Genomic DNA, 19,859 nt, shown 5'->3' with positions numbered 1-19,859 from the left:
ATGACCACTCAAGAGGCAGCGGCCTTCATTTTGAAGCTAGATCGGGATGCCTCAGAACCCGAAGCCATAGAAGGAAGTTTAACCAAGGAAATGAAACTTCTGCTATGTGCAGTAGATGCCCAGAAACAATTGAACATCTTATACTGGAGTGTGGCAGTATCCATCCAGATGTCGATGCGGACACAGTCACTCTAGCCGAGGCCCTGGTGTTTAGAGGTAACAAGAAAGCATAGACGGATAGGCGGTAGAGGTAAGCAAGAGATGTTTGGAAGATTGGTGGATAAATACCAAGGAGGGGCAGTTGACGGATTAACTAAGTTAAAAATCATAAAAATGGTTGAGCATAGTGATGACTACCACACGCCCGCCCGCCTGTAAAGCCTGTATGGACTTTACTGTAAAGCCTGTTTCACATCCAAGCGAAAACGCTAGCGATTTCTACCGCGGCGAAGCAAAAACATGTTTTGAGCTGTCGCGGCAGCTCGAGCAACAAGAGCGACACAGTTCAAACACGTTCGAAATTTCTGGCTCTGCCGCTACCACTCGCTTGCATGTGAAACGGTTTTAAGGACTATGTGGCGAAGTATCCTCAAAACGAGGCGGTTTATGCCACAAGTGTCCCAGTACAGACGTAGTTTAATTAGGCTCACGCATTCACCCACGACGGCCGACAGTGTATAGCCATCGAAAGCTGGTCACTACCTTTCGACCGTGTAAACAATACGCGGTGAAACCATCAGGCACCAGAAAGGGTGCAAAACTGTTTATTCCTTCCTCCACCATACTGGCAATAGGAGCTCATATAAAGTGATTTTTCTAAAGAATTTCATTTTCCGGGCATTTTCGTGGTACCTAGAGAGTCCAAAAAATGAGTCGGTCACTGCTTTTAGTTTTTATCGGTTATAATAAAATGACTACGATCGCAATATTTTGCCCTCTTCATTTTCACTACAGCCTCTCTCTATGACCATGGCCAACCTGACCTTTGCCTTTCTTTTCTTCTCTCCCGAATGGAAGCATAGTATTCAAATTGGGCACCTCTGCATGGGACATTTTGGGCTTACAAGACTGCAGAGATTGTAGCCTATTATCACGACCTTCTCTGCTGTTATCACACATTCATATCATGCATGTTAGCTGCGATAAAGTGCAAATATGCGATAGTTTACATTTCTACAGGCAGAACTGAATGAATTGCTAACACACTTGAAGGAACAGTCGTTTTTAACACAGCATCCCTAAGGAATTGCTAACACACTTGAAGGAACAGTCGTTTTTAACACAGCATCCCTAAGGAAAAGATGAAAGTGGCAACTGCGAGATATGCAAAAGAATCCTAGACAATAAAAAGAATTCATACAGAAGCTAGCCATAATTAATGACAATACGGTTCGAATTCAATTCCCTGTGACCAAAATGCAGCCCCAGCATGAGAAGGAGCAGTTTTGAACTTTCCTCTTGATTTACTGTTGCACCTGTACATTCACACCTAACTTTACCGTCCTTCAACAGCTCCTCCCCCCCCCCCCCCCCCCCCTAAAAAGAAAGAAAGACTAGCTGAATTTAATTCTTTTCTCAATAACTTTTTTTTTTTTACATTTCTGCCACAGCATAAAAACAATAAAATAATAATAATAATAAAAAGAGTACTGATAGTTGCACTATAACTTACCTTGTTGATTTTCAGCTTCTCCTGGGCTTCTTTTCGCATCTCTTCACAGAAACCATTGAGCAAATGCTCTTTGTCGAATGAGGCAAGTTTGAGACAATTTCTAGCATCCACGAAATCCCTTAACCGGGTGAACACCTCCGAAGGGTCCTCCACTGCAGCAAAAATGAAAAAGTATCCTTTCTTTCATTCCACTTTCACTCCCACCTTACTCCCTTCCTATACGGAGTGGTTCAGGTGTTCACAGAACAAGTGTGACAGATATTTGCCATTCCTTTCCTGTGAACCAATTATTATTATTATTATTATTATTATTATTATCTGCATCCAATCACAAGTGCACACAGGCACAGTAAGCAAAGTACTTTTGAGCTAGCTGCATTCAAGTGAGTGCTTACAAAATCTGATGCAGCAACAACAGGGTGATGATGACTTCACCCCAGCCACGTCTAACCATTTGCCTATTCAAAAGAAAACCTCACAGGCTTTCAAACTTTATAGTTCCAAGTAACCTCACCAACTTTCAAAGGTAATAAATAACAGTTGCTAATAAGGCTGCCCCCGATAACATAGAGCACAGAAAAGGAACAGTTATTGCAGCCCTTGTCCATGCACATTCTGCAATCATCCCTGGTCAGCTACACATGCAGCTGTAACAGATAAATAGAGCACACAACTTGGAAATCTTTGGCCACAAAGAGTCACTCAAAGTGAGCAGCTTCTTTGCTCGAATAGAACAGCTACTGCGGCCCATGGTGCAATACAGTCGAACCCGGATATATCGAATTTTGGTTATATCGAACTCACGGAATATCCCCTTGAAAATCCCATGTAAAAGTATAGGAAAGCCGTGTCATATATCGAACTCAATTTCACCGGTCATTCGATATATCGAACTCCGCACTATGCACTGGAAAGTGTGCCTTCCCCAAAGAGGATCGCATCACCCTCGGCCGTTTGCCACGTGACGTTTTCAAGCCACGCGCGGAAGGAATGAGAGGGGACAGTCCGGCTAGGGCAGCGCCGCGCCCATTCCCCAAAGGCACGCGCATCTGCGGTTATCGTTTCCCGCGCGCCAGCACGTGACGTTTGCAAGCCGTGTGCGTGAATGAACCAGAGAGAACAGGTGAGAACGAGAGGGGAAAAACGCAATAGACCGAGCTATCTCTCTCCTTCCTCTTTCCCGGCCTTCGTTCGCAGTAGCACGCGCTACGCATGTGCCAAGGCCCGTTTTCAGACAGAACGTCGGACCCTTTCTCCAGCGTGTGTTGCGAACCCCCTGCGCGCGGCGGCTGAAGTGGCTATGGCGCCTGCGGAAGTTAAGAAGCGGCAGATCTATCTATCTATCTTTTCTTTTTGCAGGTCGTTTGTTCTTATCGTTGCGCTGTACGCGCGGCGTAGCGTAAGATATGGCGTTACGAAGAGGTTTTTTGTTTTTTTTTTTCTTTCTTTCTTTCTTCTTTTTTTTTTTTTGCGGGAGTTGCATGTATGAATCAACGAAAGCACGCGGTCAGCTGCGATCATGACACCGGCTTTTAGCATTTTTCGCTTCAAACAGCATTTGCAGCTACTTTATCACGCTTTCCAATGATTTTGTGGCAGTAGACTACGCCCGCCCCAAGCGGGGCGGGCGTGATAAATCGAACCAGGTTTGTGCAATCAAGCCATCATGGGCAATCTGCCAAGTTCGCTCCCCGCGGCAGCAGGAGCTATCAAAAGATAAACATGCCGCAACGTTATCGCTGCGCAGCATAGAAATGAGCCGCGAATGAGACAACCGAAACGGAGTGCGACATGCAAGCGATAACGCACAGAAACCTTGTTCTGAGCTGCCACGGTGGCTGGTGCGGCAGAGGGAAGCAGTTCCAACAAGTTGGAAATGGTTTGCTCTGTCACTGCCGCTCGTCGCTGAGATCGCTTAATCGCTTGCATGCGAGCGAGATGGCCTGAGTGCAGAAGTGGAGGGTGGGTTCATTATGCGACAAATACCGTATCGTTTTTTCGCATCGTAAGCGCCGTCCCAAGCCGATTTCTATATATCGAATTATCAATATATTGAACTATTTTGCGATCCCCTTCGAGTTCGATATATCCGGGTTTGACTGTACATGCATAAAATCTAACGACTAATTATACCTATATTAGTCAAAATGAGGAATTCAAATATAAAAAGGCCAGAGAAGAGCAAAAAGAAAAAAAAAAGAAAGAAAAAAGAACGAGACCGATGGATGTACTTTCTTTTTAGGCTTACTGAACTTTTGCGGCCCTTTTCCCGGCCTCAGAAGAAAGCGTTGTGTATGTTTAAAAAGGGACTGTGAAAACTGATCAGGCTCACATAGCACACACTTCCAAGAATATGTTGGATGCACAGGTTCTGTTGTTATAAAACTGTCTGCTGAAGTAAACTAGGTCAAAAGACCATTTGGGGCACGATGACCTTGGCAAACATCAACTGCCTGCCTACTGCTGCAACAAAAAAAGCAATTTTTGTGCACAAAAAAAACAACAACAACAGAGTAAGCTGTAGAAGTTCACTCAAGCTGTTGTGCTCACCGCATAATTGTCATCCTGGTGAAGTCAAAGATCTGACAACTATTTATTAGTGCTAATGGAGCTGGGAAAGGAACGATTCCTTTTGCATGGAGACGCAGACTTTGCTAGCTTCAAAAATCTTAGCTCAAAACATGGTCCATAATAATGGTCTTTCAACGGCAGCAGATGTTGGATAGCTGTAGTGTATACTGATTAGCGGAATTCAGTTCCAGTTTCAGTTCACCTTTGCCGATGACTTCATCATGTCCACACGGGCAAAATGGCTGTCTTCTCTTAACGCCATGAAGTACAGAAATTCAGGAGTATAAGATGTAAATACCCTTTTCCTCGGGCTCACTGTGGGCAGAACAGCGCGAACTAGACGAGAAACAAAAGCAGGAAGAAGACACAGACTTGCATCTAAATTCTTTATTTAGAAGTACACATATTGATGCATCGAAATCATGTGACATTACAGAACATGGAGCAACTGCACAAGCAAATTCAAGAAGTACTCATTTGACGACTTATCTAACACGTGAAACAGTAACAATGCCGCTCATTGGTTAATTAAATGAGGATCTTGTTTCGCCATCGGAATAAAACCACCAAGGAATTGATGGAAGCCTATTTCATCCGAAAGAAGCAGTCACATTATGTTTGCCAGCCTTCCCTGTTGCATGATGAAGAGGTTTTATTTTTTTATACAACTCAAGATTTTATTGGGGTAATCAGGCTGTGTACGAATGGAGGAAGGGTAAGGACTTCGATAGGGTGTCACCACGTGCTAGCTAAAGTCGCCAAATGAGTAATTCTTGAACTTGCTTGTGCAGTTACTCTATGTTCTGTAGCATCACATGATTTTGATGAATAAATATGTGTACTTCTGAACAATAAAATTTAGTAGTTTCGAGTCGGAACTTGTCTGTGTCTTCTTCCTGCTTTTGTCTCGTGTAGTTCGCGCCGTTCCACCCACAATGAACGCCTACCAGCTTACCCAGCTTTCCAGCTTGCTTCTCGTTTCCTTGGGCTTTGAGAGTGCGATGACATTAAGCACACAAGAATCTTAACTTTACCCTGTGTGCTACACACAGGTGGCCTGGCTAACCCTAGACACACACACAAAGCAGCCATCAAAGAGCTGCAACAGCATTGCAGCAAATATAGAATGCTACCAGCCACCATCTATGCCATCCACGGCTACTTTGGCTTTGATAGGCAGCTTAGTCAATGATGCTGATGGTGCTAGTGCAACATTACTTGGCAATGAAAGAAACAGTGTCAAGCAACAAGACAGACCAGCAAGCACTAGCACAAAGGCGCACGCTACCTGTAATGTCCAGCACATCACTGCGGTCTCTGTAGTAATTGTAGATTCCCTGTAGCAACTCTGTGCCCAAGCCCATCCTTTGGTATGGGGGTAGGATCAACATCTGGCTGCAAGAGGAAAGTGCATTTTAGAGTGATAAGGAAGCACACTGCACAATGATTTGAACATTTCAACTTGAGCAAGTAAGAAACATGCCATCGTGAGAAAAGCAGTGCTGTTGTGGTTTTGCAGCTTCCACACTTTGTCACCTGCCACGGCAAGTACACTAAAGAGGCACCTGCCATGGCCGAGATAGGGTGAAATGAAGAAGAGAAATCTTGTGGGAGAGACGTGGCAGGGATGAAAGATACAAACCTTGGATATAACAAATCGTGCGTACCAATATCGATCGGCCCTGAGTTCAAGGAAAAGATGATTTAGGGAGACAAAAAACAGTGCAACAACGGAGACAAGAGAGAAGACGGGACCCCGGACGGTCCAGTCTTCTATGTGTAGTGTACCAACTCGCTCAACTCGCCGTTTAATTAGAGAATTAGGGCTAAGACTTAGGCAATGCAGGTAAACAGATATTTCATAATCATAACTTTCTCTCACAGTCTCAGTCATTGTATTTTGCATGCCCACCATAAGTGCTACATTGTTAACGTATACCTGTTGCATGAATTGTAATCATCACTCACAAATTTTTTTCAACCTTTCAAATTGCAAGCCAGTGGCAGCTACTCACTTGCAGTCTATACTTGATCTACACCCTGAGCTGTTGCAGCTGGCATACAGCAGGCATAACCAAATCTTTGAGAGCACTTAGAGCTTGCTGAACACACACAAAGAGGCACATATAATAAACTCCCATTAATTTGGATTGCATGGGACCAGAAAAAAATGTTCGCCTCAACTATAGGTTCAAACTATCGACTGACTCTAGAAAAAAAACGCTAAAAATCCATTTGTACTAATGAACAGCTGGAACATGGTGACCGGAGGAAGCACTTAAATGCAGGAGACAGAAACATAATAGCAGGAGAAGAAACATTTTACCAGCGGGTCACCATTCCAGAATAAAACTAAAAGCCCAGTGGCGCCCAAAGCAGAGCTCAAAATGACGCGACTGGCCAAAGCGCGTGTCAGATGCCAATGGCAAGCAGGAGGGCGTGAATTTAAGAGGCGCAAATCTGAAACTAGTATTATGCTGCTACGCTATGTTTTGGCATTGGAGAACTTTCGTTCGTTACCACGCCTGCCGTTGCACGCACGCCAGTGACTGCTCATAGAGGAGAGAGAGAAAATGTGGCCCAATGAGAGACCACAATCAATTGTCATGTACGCTAGAAGTAACAAAATTTCCCATCTCTTGAAAGCCATAAAAGCATGAAAGTTTGCCGCTGTGCAGTGGCCATGTGTTTGATCTGGCCTTGACTTGTGTCAGAGTAATGTGGCGGAGGTGCGGAAAAACCTAGAGGCGATGCTTTGTGTCTGCCACTTCCGATTTTACTACGAACAGCCTAGATTGGATGCGTGGGCACTCAGCATGACAACATACTTGCACGTTCACAATGAGACCCTGTCCACCAGAGGAGTGGATGTGCGCACCCACCCTTCATATGCAGGGAATTTGACAAACGAGTCAGCCACAACATGAAATTTTCAGAAGACGTGTCATGATCACACCGCATTTTGCATCAGCCAACTGCCTGGTTTGTGTAGGTGCTCCTCAAGAAGCTCCCAATATTCTCATTCTCCGCACCTTCCATGTAAGATTTTTCACACAGCCGGGAGTTAGCAGACGTGCAGTCCCTTTTTTTTCTGATAAAAGAAAGAGATGATACAGTGAAATCTCACTGATATGATCCCGCTTAATACGTTTTCATTTCTTTGCCTGTCAACGCCTGACAGAGGCCAATGCATTTTCCTACGGCTAATACGATCATATCTCCAGCAGCGCAGCAACGTCGTTGTTGAATAATGCAAAGTGATTTATTCCAATAACAGCATACGAAATATTCTGTCATGAATAAAAACACTAATAAAGTTAGCAACACCGACATACGTTTTGCTATGTTAAGGTCGCATTTAACAAATGGTTGGCTATGCATGCACAAGCAGTCCTGCGTGTCAACCGGACCGAATTTGCTGTGAACGTTGCATGTGAAAGTACTGACCGAAAATCGCACTGCGGCGTCAAAGACTAGACCGATTATTTTCGGTTAAGTCGTAGCATGGAAAACGGGCCTTAAAGGAAGAAAAATTACCAAAATGGACGTGAGCTTCAACATGAGCCTTTCTAGAAAGGCTTCCATCTTAAAAAGGTAGCTAAAGCTGGAAATCAAAGTACCCTGCATACAGGTCACTCAACAAAAGCATCGAGACGGCACCATGCGAGTAGCATAACCATCCAAGCACTTAGCACATTGTTGAACCAGTGGCACTGTGAGAAATATGCCACTCGATACAGCACTGCATGTCTGCGCAGACAAAAGGCAGGCGTAATGGGACAGGGTGACAGAATATGTGAGATGGAATGATCATTTAGCGTGCCAGCAACCCTGCTGCCCGTAGGGTCATCGTCATATAGCCCCTTCAGGCGCTGCGTCCACATATGTGGACTCGACCCAAATATTATTATATCTTTGCACGGAGTGCGAATTTCCGCCTTTGAATTTGGCAGCCATAACATTTGGACTCACCCTGTCGAATATGTGGCGTCATCTCTTGCTGCTATAGCGAAATGTGCTTGTAAACAGCAAGTAAAGATGGATGCCACAGAGTTTTACGGCAGGACGAATCAGTAGCTCTTATTTTTGCATGCCTCTTTCTAAACCGACGCCTAATAATACTATTTATTGTAATGAATGTGTCAATAAGAAAATGTACATGTTGCATGCCAAATTTCATTATCTCAGACATAGAAAAAGTGCTTCAGGTTTCTATGTTTGGCAAGTTTGTCTTGAAATGACAAAACTTTTCGTTTTCTGGTTGTTGAGCTCATCAAGATGAACTGACGCCGCAGATACAAGCGGAGCCCCACGAATACAGGCAGAAAGGCTGGCCTAGCACTTCTGAACACGTCGGGCGAGCCAACATCACAAATCCGCAGACAAACGAGACGTGCACGTGACGCAGAACAACAGACAAGATGGTGAATGCACAACGTGCACAAAAATTGCATGTGCTACATGCACGTACAGTACCTACGAAGAAATCAACTGCAGCCACTAATGCCACCTGGTGTTGCACTACACTACCAACGCCCGAGGAGGCTGCTGCGTTAGCCATGGCGCGGCGCTAGAAGGTAATACTATCATCATCATCAATTTTGCTTGATTTTTGCGATTACAGGCGTTTACGTAGCTGCTGGCTTCTTAGAGTTCTAATATTGACTCAATTAATGCATTTCTTCAGCCAAATTTTCAGTAAAAGCTTAAAAAATAATGACTGATCAGCTTTACAAGTTCGTTACATCAAGGTTGACCGCCGCAACGCCTTCGTTACATAGAGGTCGAAAATGCATTGGCTTCAATGGGTGTGGCATGAGGGAATTCAAAAACCGTTAAATTCAGGAAGTCGTTACATAGAGGTTCGTTACATCCAGGTTGAACTGTAGTTAGAAAATGCAGAAAATTTTGCAATGTTATCATTCATGTAGCAGCTTTGAGGCGCCATGTCCATATATGTGGACGCGGAAAAAATATCAACATTTTTGCATAATGTTCTGTATATTTGAATTCTGCCCGGCCTAGTGATTATGCAGGGTGCAAAAAAAAGAAAAATTTCCTTCAAGAAATTTAATTGACACCCGAAAGGGATATTAACAGCAGCAACTGTTTAGAAAAGTCACCAACTCTCCCACTAATTTTTAAATTTCGCTAAACATTTGCCAAGATTTCGTTTTCCCTTCAGACCCCATTTTAGACTAAAAATTCACTATATAAAAAATATACAGTGGAATTTCGCTAAATGAGCCATCACTGCTATCATCCACTATACCAGTCCATTTAACTCTACACATGATTCGGGCTTCTCAGCAACTCGAAGCACAGAGCGGAAAATTCAGTTTCTCACCACAAACAGCAGCTTCCCAAAGAAGCTAATAATGCTCAGACAGAGTAGCAAGCCCAATGCATGAATGCCGTTTGATTCTGTCACCGTCAGTCACCTCGCCTAACCACAGTCACATTCAAATGCTCGCGTAGATCGTTATGTCAAATGTCTGCACGTTACAATGAGAATGCCACTGAACTTACCTTATCCTTGGTCTGATGTGTGTTGGATAGGCATAGTATTTGTACACCGTTGAGTAGCCAGCGAAAGGATAACACGTAACTCCATCCACAACCTTTTTCTCATGCCTGTTGCCAGAGAATAAACAAAATAGAACATTAGTCTGCCTGGGATCTAAAGGAAACAAAATGTAACCTTTTTTTCTCTCAGTAACTGAAAACAAGATACTGACGAGTAACTTATGGTTTCAGTGTACAGTTAAACCTGGTTATAAAGAAAGTGCAAAATGTTCATAATTTTTCGTTACATCCGGGTTTTCTTTACATGCAGTTTTCGCGTCAATACTCAGACGGACAATGCAGAACGAAAATTAAATTAGGAATTGATTGCAAGTGAAACTACCTTGAAAGTGTTAGTAAGTAAATAAAAATTACCAGACGTTATAGAGGCAGTGAAACATTTCGTGATCGCGCTGAGGGCGTAGCGTGACTTCGGCAGCAGTCTCGATTGCCGCGGAGTCACGCGATGCGTCTACGAGGGAGTTGGAAAGGGGGGTGGAGGAGGAATTAGTCTAGGGGAGAGCGCTCACGCCACCGCCGAGCGAGAAGGTGCCTGCATCTTGAAACATGTTCCCGCTCACCCATCACCGTTGCCCTAGGAAACCGACTTTGCCTAGCGTCACCGGTGCGCTTCGCTGTTCTTGCGACGCGCAGGAGCCTGCGAGCAACCGCGTGGCAGCGATGACCGCACACTGCTCGCCGTGCCTTTTTTCTTTGTTCTGTTCATTTTTTGCTGCTTTTAAGCATGAGCCACGTTCCAAAAGCGAAGGCAACGGAAGCTACTCTGCTAACCACATAGATGCGCCATTGGCGCTGAAAGGCGGCATGTTGTATCAACTGGGTCGCTTGTTGCAATCGCAGACGTTCTTCTAACGTCCGCTCATGTTTTATTGTCCTGAAACTTGCGGCGTTCTGTCAAACTTCCAGTAATTCAGTACCTGCTAAGAGACAGCCGGCGCCGGGAGTTCGTTATATCTAGGTCAACCACCATGCCGCGCTACATGAAATTTTCAAATACACGCATTTTAATGGGGGCGGCGTTGGGAAATCGAAAAGCATCGTAATATCGAGGAATTCGCTACACGGAGGTTCGTTACATAGAGGTCTAACTGTATTTACGAATTTTCAGAATGATTACGAACCAGAGCAGAGGCTATCAACATTTTGCTTCTAGGAACCCTCTCATCATAATTTGTCGTCACATTCAAGAGACATTCGTTTGTGCACGAACCCTGCTTGCATTTCTTTTTAACTATGTAGTTCACCTCCTAAAACCTTTGTTATTTTGCGTAGAGAAAAGAGCATTAAAAGCGTGATCCTTGACCCGTTTGCCGCACCACCACCGATCACTTTTGTAGCGTGGCGAAACTTACCACCTGAGTGTATGCCATTCGGCACTGAGAAGTTCGATAAACCCGCTTCAGGGCGGACAGTGTTACATATATAAAGCGGTATCAAAAATATTTAGGAAGAGTTTAATATGGCTATTAACCTGTACCATGCCTGTACAGTGCTGCGCAAAAGTAGAGAGACCATGCAATTTGACAAAACTGTGTGCCAGCATTTTCGGACGGCGCAGCGACTGTTTTCACGACTTGCATATGGCAACCGCAAAGATACGCTTTCCCAAGTACTTCTGTGAGGCGCGCACCTTTATACAGTCGTGCCCCGTTAATATGACCCCCATTAATATAGACAACTCGAATTATGGACAGTTTTTCTGGAGACGAAACTTTTCCAATGTATATATGCCTCGTTAATATGGAAACTCGCTGTCTGGAAAATGGACAGGAGAAAAATGCACACGGCCCACTTGGGCCCATGTATTTTTGTCTCGTTAATATGGAGTGCTTTAAAAAAGCAGAGGAGTCCGAATGTAAGTTAAAGAAGGGCACGCCGCCCGCGAACCTACGCAACAGCCGATACGGCCGGGTGCCTGAACGAGTCCTGTGGGGTTGGAAAGAACCAAAGCGGGCGTGTCGCCGTTCTAGGGAGAAAAAGGGGGGGGGGGGGGGGGCACAAGAGTGGAGAGGAACGTACACAGCAAACCGAGGGTCAGCATAAGAAAGACCCCGAAAGGGGGGAACCAGATTTCTGGGTGCAGCGGCAGTGCTGCCGCAGTCGAGAAAACAGGAACATGTAGTTGCAACAAATTCTGCTGAACGTGAACAGAGAGGCCTGTAAAAGCGTAAGAAAGAAATGACAAGAAGAAAGACAAATGCCTACAGTGGCGGCGGGAACTGAAGTTTTCTTTCCCAAAGCGCAGTATGTGTTCCATGAAGCCGTTAACACTTTTCGGTTACAGTTAAGACATACTCACAAAGTAGAGCGACAAAAGAAAGGCGACGAGCACGCAACCAGGACCGGGCGTTCTGTCCTGGACGCTCTTCCTTCTCATGCTCCTGGTTTTCGTCAGTGTTGCACTGCCGAACTGCCACATTTTGCACCCCAGGTGGTCCGCATGTCGGCTTCGCCTTGAATCAACGATTCGGCCTTGAGAAGGTCTGAGCTCTTCGTAGTCGGCTAGTTGTTCTAAACTGTACTTCAGCTTACATTGTTTGTTTTATAGGAACACATAGAAATGGCGCCAAGAAGATGGGATGTTCGATAGCCCTCTGCATAGCAGCTTGCCAACTTGACCCCCTCGCTTCCTTACGGAAACAGTACAAGGCCAAAAAGAGAGAATCAGGAGAACGAAAAGGCAGAAAGGTTAACTAGGCAAAAAAGCGCAAAGCATCAGGAGCCTGTAACCCTCAACTTGAGTCTGAATTTTTGCATGGCGGGAGTTAAACACAAAGGAACAGAGCTGAACGTAGGCACGAAGCAAGCAGTCTGTGAATACAAGCGGCAAAAGCCATCTCAGTCAATCCAAGCCGTGAGGGACTAGTATCGACAGCTCGGCTGTTTCTTCACCTAAGGAGAATCTCAAGCAGCTACTTAGCAGCTACTTTGCTCAGTGACGAGGCCATTTTGGAAGTGGCGGTGAGTAGAGAATCCGACGCTGATTCATTGGCCAGTTAGGAGTTCGTGTTCAAAAGTTCGACCAACACAAAGCCCACCATCACGCGTGTCATGGTACGCGAGTCACTTCAGACTGCACCACAATTTTTCGAAGACAATGACAAGGATAATGCACTCAAAATTTCCGGTGTTCTGTCAAATTTTGAGTCCAGTGCACACCGTTATCTACAAAAGCAGTCATTAATTACAATTCTTTTTTTTTTCTCAATAAAATCCTTTTCGTTTTTATTCATGACTTGTTATTATAGATGACTTGCTTTATGGACAGTTTTGGTCGGAAACCCAAGTGTCCATATTAACGAGGCACGACTGTACATAGAAAATCAGCAATCCCAGCGGATCGTGCAGTCTTTTCACTTTTGCCCAGCATAGCACATGATATCGAGGTTTTACTGTACTTTAAACATGGCTCCATCCTACCAAGAAACGAAACAATACTCACAGAACAAAATACTCCCACTTCTCATCATCAGAGTCTATGTAAGAAGCAGCGTCAATGAACCAGAGGATGAAGCTCTGCATGCGGGCATGATAGTCCAGGAAGCCTGGCGTTGTCACTCCTGCCGTGTACAGTTCAAACGTACGAGAGAGGCCTCCTGCAAGGAAGTACACATTACAGGGCCTCATCAGACGGCTTCCGAACCCAAAGGATAAAAGTGCCTATAAGGAGCCTCAAATTGCCGTGCCCTTGGTAAAACGCAAGTTGCTCAGTTTCTTTGCTTGGCACTCAAACCTTTGCACGCAGCCTAATTCAAATTTGTCTTCTCTGACAAAACTAGAAAAGAGGTATCGAGTTTGTGACCTCACACAAAGCAGCAAAAGTCTCAGACACAACTTTTTTATGTGAATGTAAGTCGACAATTGTATGCTAAAGGCCCACCCGTAGTGCTAACAAAATTGTAACCATGCAGTCGGATTCCCTTCTTCATTTGTCTAGCCTTATATGCAGTGACATGCTTTGGTTTCATCTGTAAGATGACTCTAACCCTCTCAATTTGGAATTTTTGAATTTAAAAGAAAGGTAGGCTTACATTAGCGCATCATGGTAACTTGCACAAACTGCGCTGCCAGCAGAAGTTTCTCACTACAGTTGAGCCCACATATATCAAATCATAATACAGTAGACCCCCCCTATAGTGAACTCTGATATAGATACTGCAGTCCCAGTTCATCTTCCATATATGGCAGCACATTTTAACATGATTGCATTAAAAGCTGCGTTCACCAGATAATATGGCGTCAACGTCACCAGTGGAAATTCCTGAGCATGGCGACGGCAATAGTGATGTAAAACTATCAGTAAATTGACTATCATATCAATAGCTTTTTTGAAACTATCGATAGTACTTTGAAGTAGCATGCGTTAGCTTGCCACCAGCCACATCTAGCGAAAAACTTACTCGAAACTGGATTTGGAATATCAATTACTTCATTCTGAGGAATCTTGTAAAGTTGAAACGCCCAGAACCACACAAGCTAAAAAGTCAGCTAAGAAACCAGAACCAGCTTTGAACAACGCTGCTCTTACGAGGTTTGAAGAGTTGGCAATTATTAGACTACCATAATCTAGATAGTCTGCATCCTAACGCTGAATGTTCTGTACAAGCTTACCCGACACAACCAGCCGTTGCTACTGTTTCGAAAGCAGCAGCTATATTACAGAAAGCATGGATCTCGTCAACCATACCCGCTGAAGTGTGCGTTCCAACAGATTTCGACTGAGAAGTTGGGCACGGTCGTTCGGCGCGTCTTGGGTCGCACAACTAGGACACTGTTGTCAAGGTGGTTGCTATTAAGCTGCTATTGTGCAGCTTTTTCTCCACCCTCCATGCCCCCCCCCCCCCCCCCCCCTATATACTAAACACATATTTTTTTTTTTTATGGTAAAGAATGAAATGGTATTGATTGATTTGCAACAATTACCACTTTATCCACCAACTCTTATCTAGAGTACAGTTATGTTGACAAAAAAAAAAATTAACACAACATCAGCACAGCAGCGAAAATTGCACCGTGTAGCTGGCGCAGTGCCACGCTTTGCGAGCAGGATTGGCACCTTTGTTAGCGGTGTGTTCGTAAACACTGCCAAGTGTTATCGCCGGCCACTCAGGAACATCTTCAGGACCATAGTTAGTAAAGAGTTTTTCAGTCCAAGTGACTTTACTATAGAGGGTATTTCTACTATTTCAAATTATTAGCAAAACTGAATGCACAAATTACCATCTTAGATCCAATGTAAAAGAATCCACACTGCATACAGAGCAGCAATTGTAGCAGTTATTAGCTACATAAAACAGCATGTCATGCTTCTACGAGTGACACCACTCCTAGCGGCGCTCTTTAATCAGTTTACATGGGCTAAGGGCTGGTTGTCTGGGCAGCCTAAAAGTCCATTCATACTTGAGAATCACAACGGGCGTGAAACCAGCTGTCATATGAGACCAGGGAGCCACTCAAATCTACCGATGTTCACACCTGCAAAAGCGAATCAGAGATCGCTTTCTCGAACCGATCTCGTTCAGAATTAGACTTCTTGATCTTTACTGTTTACCCTCAATTGGAAGCCAGATGAACAACAAAAAACGCAGTGATGCCAACCTGTGTAAAACCTAGTGGCGACCCCCGCCTGGAACACTTCGCTGCTGAATATGCTGCGGAAACCTTTAACTCCACATCAATTTTAATGACAGATATTCTTTTGTTTATACCGCACTGATATGATTAAACAGCTTATAATTTGTAGTGGCTAGTTCGAAAGCTCTGTCCGCAGCAGGTTCGATGCGAATACATTATTGTCGCAGCAACATCTTGCGTGCAGTGCGCTCTCAACACACCGATGGGTGGCATATTGCATGGCAGCGTCATGAGTGCAATGTATTCTCACATTCAGGCTAAATACAAGCTTATCTACTTTTATTTATACTGAAATGCAGATATATTGAACTATTCTGCGATCCCCTTCAAGGTCTATGTATGCAGGCTTCAGTGCATTACAGTAAACTGACACATACTGTAGAAGCATTGGAGTTGGCCAACTGTACAGACTGCAGTGCTTCGTGACAGCTAGTCACGCTGTACACATCGCGAGCAGTCTGCGGCGCTGTGTGTTACCTGTCACGCTGTGTGCACCGCAAGTGGTGAGTAGTAACCGTAGTAGCAAGCGGTAGACACCCATCCTTCTCCCGTCAGTCAGCGAGACGGACGTCGTTCGCGGTATGTACGTCATTACTGTGGCCCGTCGGGCCAGCGAAGAAAACGGGGAAGCTGACTTCCCAAAGGAGAGCATGAGAGAGCTTTGAATTGTATTTTCGATGCTTTGCGGCGCGTGTGTCACTGTAGCATTTTGCACAGACTATCTCCGGTACCTGATCGAAACACTGGGCTCCTTTGCTTAAAAGGTCCTTCCCTGGACAGTGGCCCTTTAAAACATACTTCATAAGAGATCACTACATGTGTGCATTTTCTTCAAAGCACTGCATAAGAAAAATGCCGGAAGACACACCTTTTCCAACTTTGAAGGAGTGCAGCAGTTCCCCGAATGGCCGGAATGCAGGCTCTTTGGGCAGGACCGAAACAAACTCATCAATGTTAGTGTGGACGCCAGACGGCAGTTTTTCCAAGACGGCCTTGAGAACATCGTCAGCCTGAAAATGATTGGAGTTGACACATAAAATGTGCACCGTCAGCTTCTGCCGAGAGGCAAACAGATGCAAAGCCAACAACAAACATAACTGAGATGCACGGCAAGACACTAATCAGCAAGGAATGAAGAAACCGCACAAGCTTTCACTGTTAGCAAAGGCATGACAAGTACAGCACAACAGCATACCTGGACACCATCGCTCTTCCTGACATCGATCTTTTCAGCATAGGACATTCCAAGATACGGAGTGAGTGAGCAGGAGCCATAGTACAGCTTGACTTGCAAGTCCCGGTAGCCAAAAATACTTTCCCTGCATGAACAAGCAAGAAAGAACTCAAATGTCTTTCCCTTGCCTTCTGGGCCAGTACAGAACTGGGTTGCATTGATGCGCTACACATTACACGACCATAAGGAATTAAATGCATTTTGGCAATAATCGCCGCACCGACTTAGACATTTCGGAGCTGGATATAACATTTTGAAAAGAGGAACTTCACAAGTCATTTTTTTTTTATATCTGTCATACTGAGGTGATAAAGACATGCCGATTTGATCTTTTTCTCTTCCCTGCTACAAATCGTTCCCGAAATAAATGTGGAAAACAGTGTGCTATGGTAAAAATAGGAAAAAATATCAAAGCTGGGCTGCCTGAATGACAAACGTAACCGACAAAATGTTGCACGCTGAATGCTAAAACAGCAATTACCTCGCCAGGGTGGCGCAGTGGTTACGGCGCTCGCCTACTGTTTCCAAGGATGCGGCATCGAATCCCGGTTAGCGGCCGCTTTTCAATGAAGGCGGAAAGCGAAGTGTCCGTGTGCTGTGCGATGTCAGTGCACGTTAAAAAACCCCAGGTGGTCGAAATTTCCGAAGTCCTCTACTATGCAGGCTCTCATAGCCTGAGTCGCTTTGGGACGTTGAACCCCACAAACGAAACCAAACCTAAAATAGCAGTTGTAAGCAATGCCTCCTTTCATGAAATGTCTAAAAAGGGCAGAAAACAGGCCTATTATAATAATGTTTGTTCAGCAAGAACCAAAATGCAAGCAAAGTTTGAGAGGTCACAAATGCAGAGCTGTCTGCAAAAATCGCTTGAACTAGGCCAATGGCTAAAATTAATCCGCCCCAACACAAAAATCCACATTTCTGTAAAACATAGCACGAAAAGTTTGGAGAGAAAAATGTACACAAAATAATGAAATGAACCTAAAAAAATTTAAAAAAAAAGCTAAAAGTCGTCGTAAAAGGTTTTTTTGGCAAACAAAATGGACTGTTTTAACGATTGAAGACATCGCCCCAATAATGTTGTATAAGCAGCAGCATATCATACTTCATTAGGAATTGCTGTAGTCACTTGCAACGGGCAAAGCATTGCGATTGCCAGCATACAAGGTAGTTCCAAAACATTTCGCAGACAGTCAAAGAGATTCATGCGGCGTATATACGAGTTATTTTTCTAGAGCATGCTACACATGATTATGTTACCGCCTATATTAACGCTCGTTTATGAATCATTTATTGTGTGGTGACAATTTTCTTTTAAGTAACCTGAACCATCTGGGATGTCCTGTTGCTGTCAATACTGCTCTCAGGTGAAGGTTGTGAGCTCAACGGGATCATAGCCTTGTGTTAAAAAAGAGTGGACGCACCCATGACATCCCAGAGGCATGCTGGTGATTTTTCGTGGCACCAAGCCTCCGTATAAGGGTTGAAAAGGTCCTACGAGTTCGATTCTCATCAACCCAATTCACGCGAAAGGTGCTAGAGCTCAGCTGTGCCATCTGGCCTTGTGACATCACACAACCCACCTAGCAATCACCTGTCTAGCTATTTCCAAGAGCTAAATGAATGTCGGTGCACCACTGCATCTCCCACCTATGTATCGGTGTCAGGCCATGTCACCTGCCAAAGATATGCTCACAACTTTTTAAGGCTGCGAGGCTTCAAATGGGAAGTGCAAGGGTCCCAGTGTTTGCTGCCTGCAAACTACCATCTGCATGAGGCATGCTCATAATTTTTCATGGCTGCGAAGCTTCAGACTGTTAACACTGACGGACAATTTGTGCCAATATGGGGGTTACCAATGACCTTGCATTAAATGTTTTTAATACAGGTTCTGCAACAGATTAACAGAGCAGCAGGAAGCATCGATTTTCACAAGTCATTAACATCGCTTCTTGGGCTAGTTGGTGCATAGCTGAATTGTGGTGAAAAAATATTGCCGAACCATGCACAGCACAAGAAAGACGACGAGACACAGGCGCTTGTGTGTTGTCTTCTTTCTAGTGCTGTGCATGGTTCAGCGCAATCCTTTCATCAATTCACAAGTTAAAGTGTCAAAAAGCGTCGTCCTGTGTACATAAGAAGCTAGACAGCCACTGACACCACTGCGGAGATACAGAGCAAGTCACAGCTATTTGGCTCCCTTAGAAAAGAAGACTTCGAGGGCATATTTCAACAGTGTCAGGAGCACTGTACTGCTGTGCAAGGGGATTATTTTGATGATGATAGTATGTAAATGTAGACAAGTAAGCACTTCCTGCAACTAGACTAGCCCTTTTTGATACTACCCTAATGCATTGCTTGCACAGGAGCATCACTGTCAGCTAATTTGAATGCAACTTTTGCATCAATGCCCATACTCTTCTTTGGCATTAATAAATGACGACGCCCAAACATTTTCTACTGTCACATTACGCTGTTGCTATTCAAGAACTTGACTGCGCGCTTTTTTCCAGTGCCCAATTTCATAACTGAAAAGAGTGCTGCTTCTAGCAAACTTGCCAAAGTTCCATTTCAGAACACGAACGTGCGACGTGGCAGAGGCCAAAAGTTATCAACATATTTTTACTTGGAAGACAACACGGTAATTGTGACACTCCTGAATTCGTTCAAGTGTGCAGATATCAACTTTTTCTTTTTCTGCATTGTAAGTTTTCAACTGTGCAACATAAAACAAAAACTGTTCGCTCCTACACAGGTTAACGAGTACATATACGCGTGAAACGAGCAAAGCTGCCTAAACACACAAAAGGGACTGAAACAGAACAGACGAGTAATCTTACCCTTCGCCAAAGATCTGATGTGACATTTCCGGATGAAATGCGATGTCATCATCTTCGATATCTTTTGTTGTTATTACTGAAACGGGTCAGAACGCACAGGAATCAGCAACAACGCGCTGAAATGTGGTTGAAGGCTCCTCACCTAGTTTGAATTGTACAACGTCGTTTGCAGAAATGACGTAGGCCTCCAAGGCCTCTTTAGATAAGGAAACACCTGAAAAAAAGTGAGCACAATAGTGTTCCTACGTGTAAAAGCAAATATGCAACGACGGCAAGCAACACCTAGCGCAGCAGTAAAATCGCGGTGCTGCCGCTTATCATT

At 44.4% G+C, this 19,859-nt stretch overlaps 1 protein-coding gene across 4 annotated transcripts in view; it reads right to left on the bottom strand.

The window, feature by feature from the left end:
- Positions 1-19,859, bottom strand: part of Hat1 (histone acetyltransferase 1) — a 28,442-nt gene that overhangs the window by 8,105 nt on the left and 478 nt on the right. For all 4 annotated transcript variants that reach the window (XM_084606469.1, XM_084606471.1, XM_084606470.1 and 1 more), the window contains exons 2-9: positions 19,680-19,751; positions 19,538-19,613; positions 16,659-16,782; positions 16,332-16,473; positions 13,272-13,425; positions 9,773-9,877; positions 5,532-5,638; positions 1,673-1,824 (exon numbers count right to left, since the gene is read on the bottom strand). In XM_084606469.1, the coding sequence (XP_084462595.1) occupies positions 1,673-1,824; positions 5,532-5,638; positions 9,773-9,877; positions 13,272-13,425; positions 16,332-16,473; positions 16,659-16,782; positions 19,538-19,613; positions 19,680-19,751 (932 nt within the window). The remainder of the gene's footprint in view (positions 1-1,672; positions 1,825-5,531; positions 5,639-9,772; positions 9,878-13,271; positions 13,426-16,331; positions 16,474-16,658; positions 16,783-19,537; positions 19,614-19,679; positions 19,752-19,859) is intronic.

Source organism: Amblyomma maculatum, chromosome 6, assembly GCF_055883805.1.
Source record: "Amblyomma maculatum isolate TAMU_Amacu chromosome 6, ASM5588380v1, whole genome shotgun sequence".
NCBI lineage: Eukaryota > Metazoa > Arthropoda > Arachnida > Ixodida > Ixodidae > Amblyomma > Amblyomma maculatum.
This window is presented reverse-complemented; position numbering and strand designations above follow the sequence as displayed.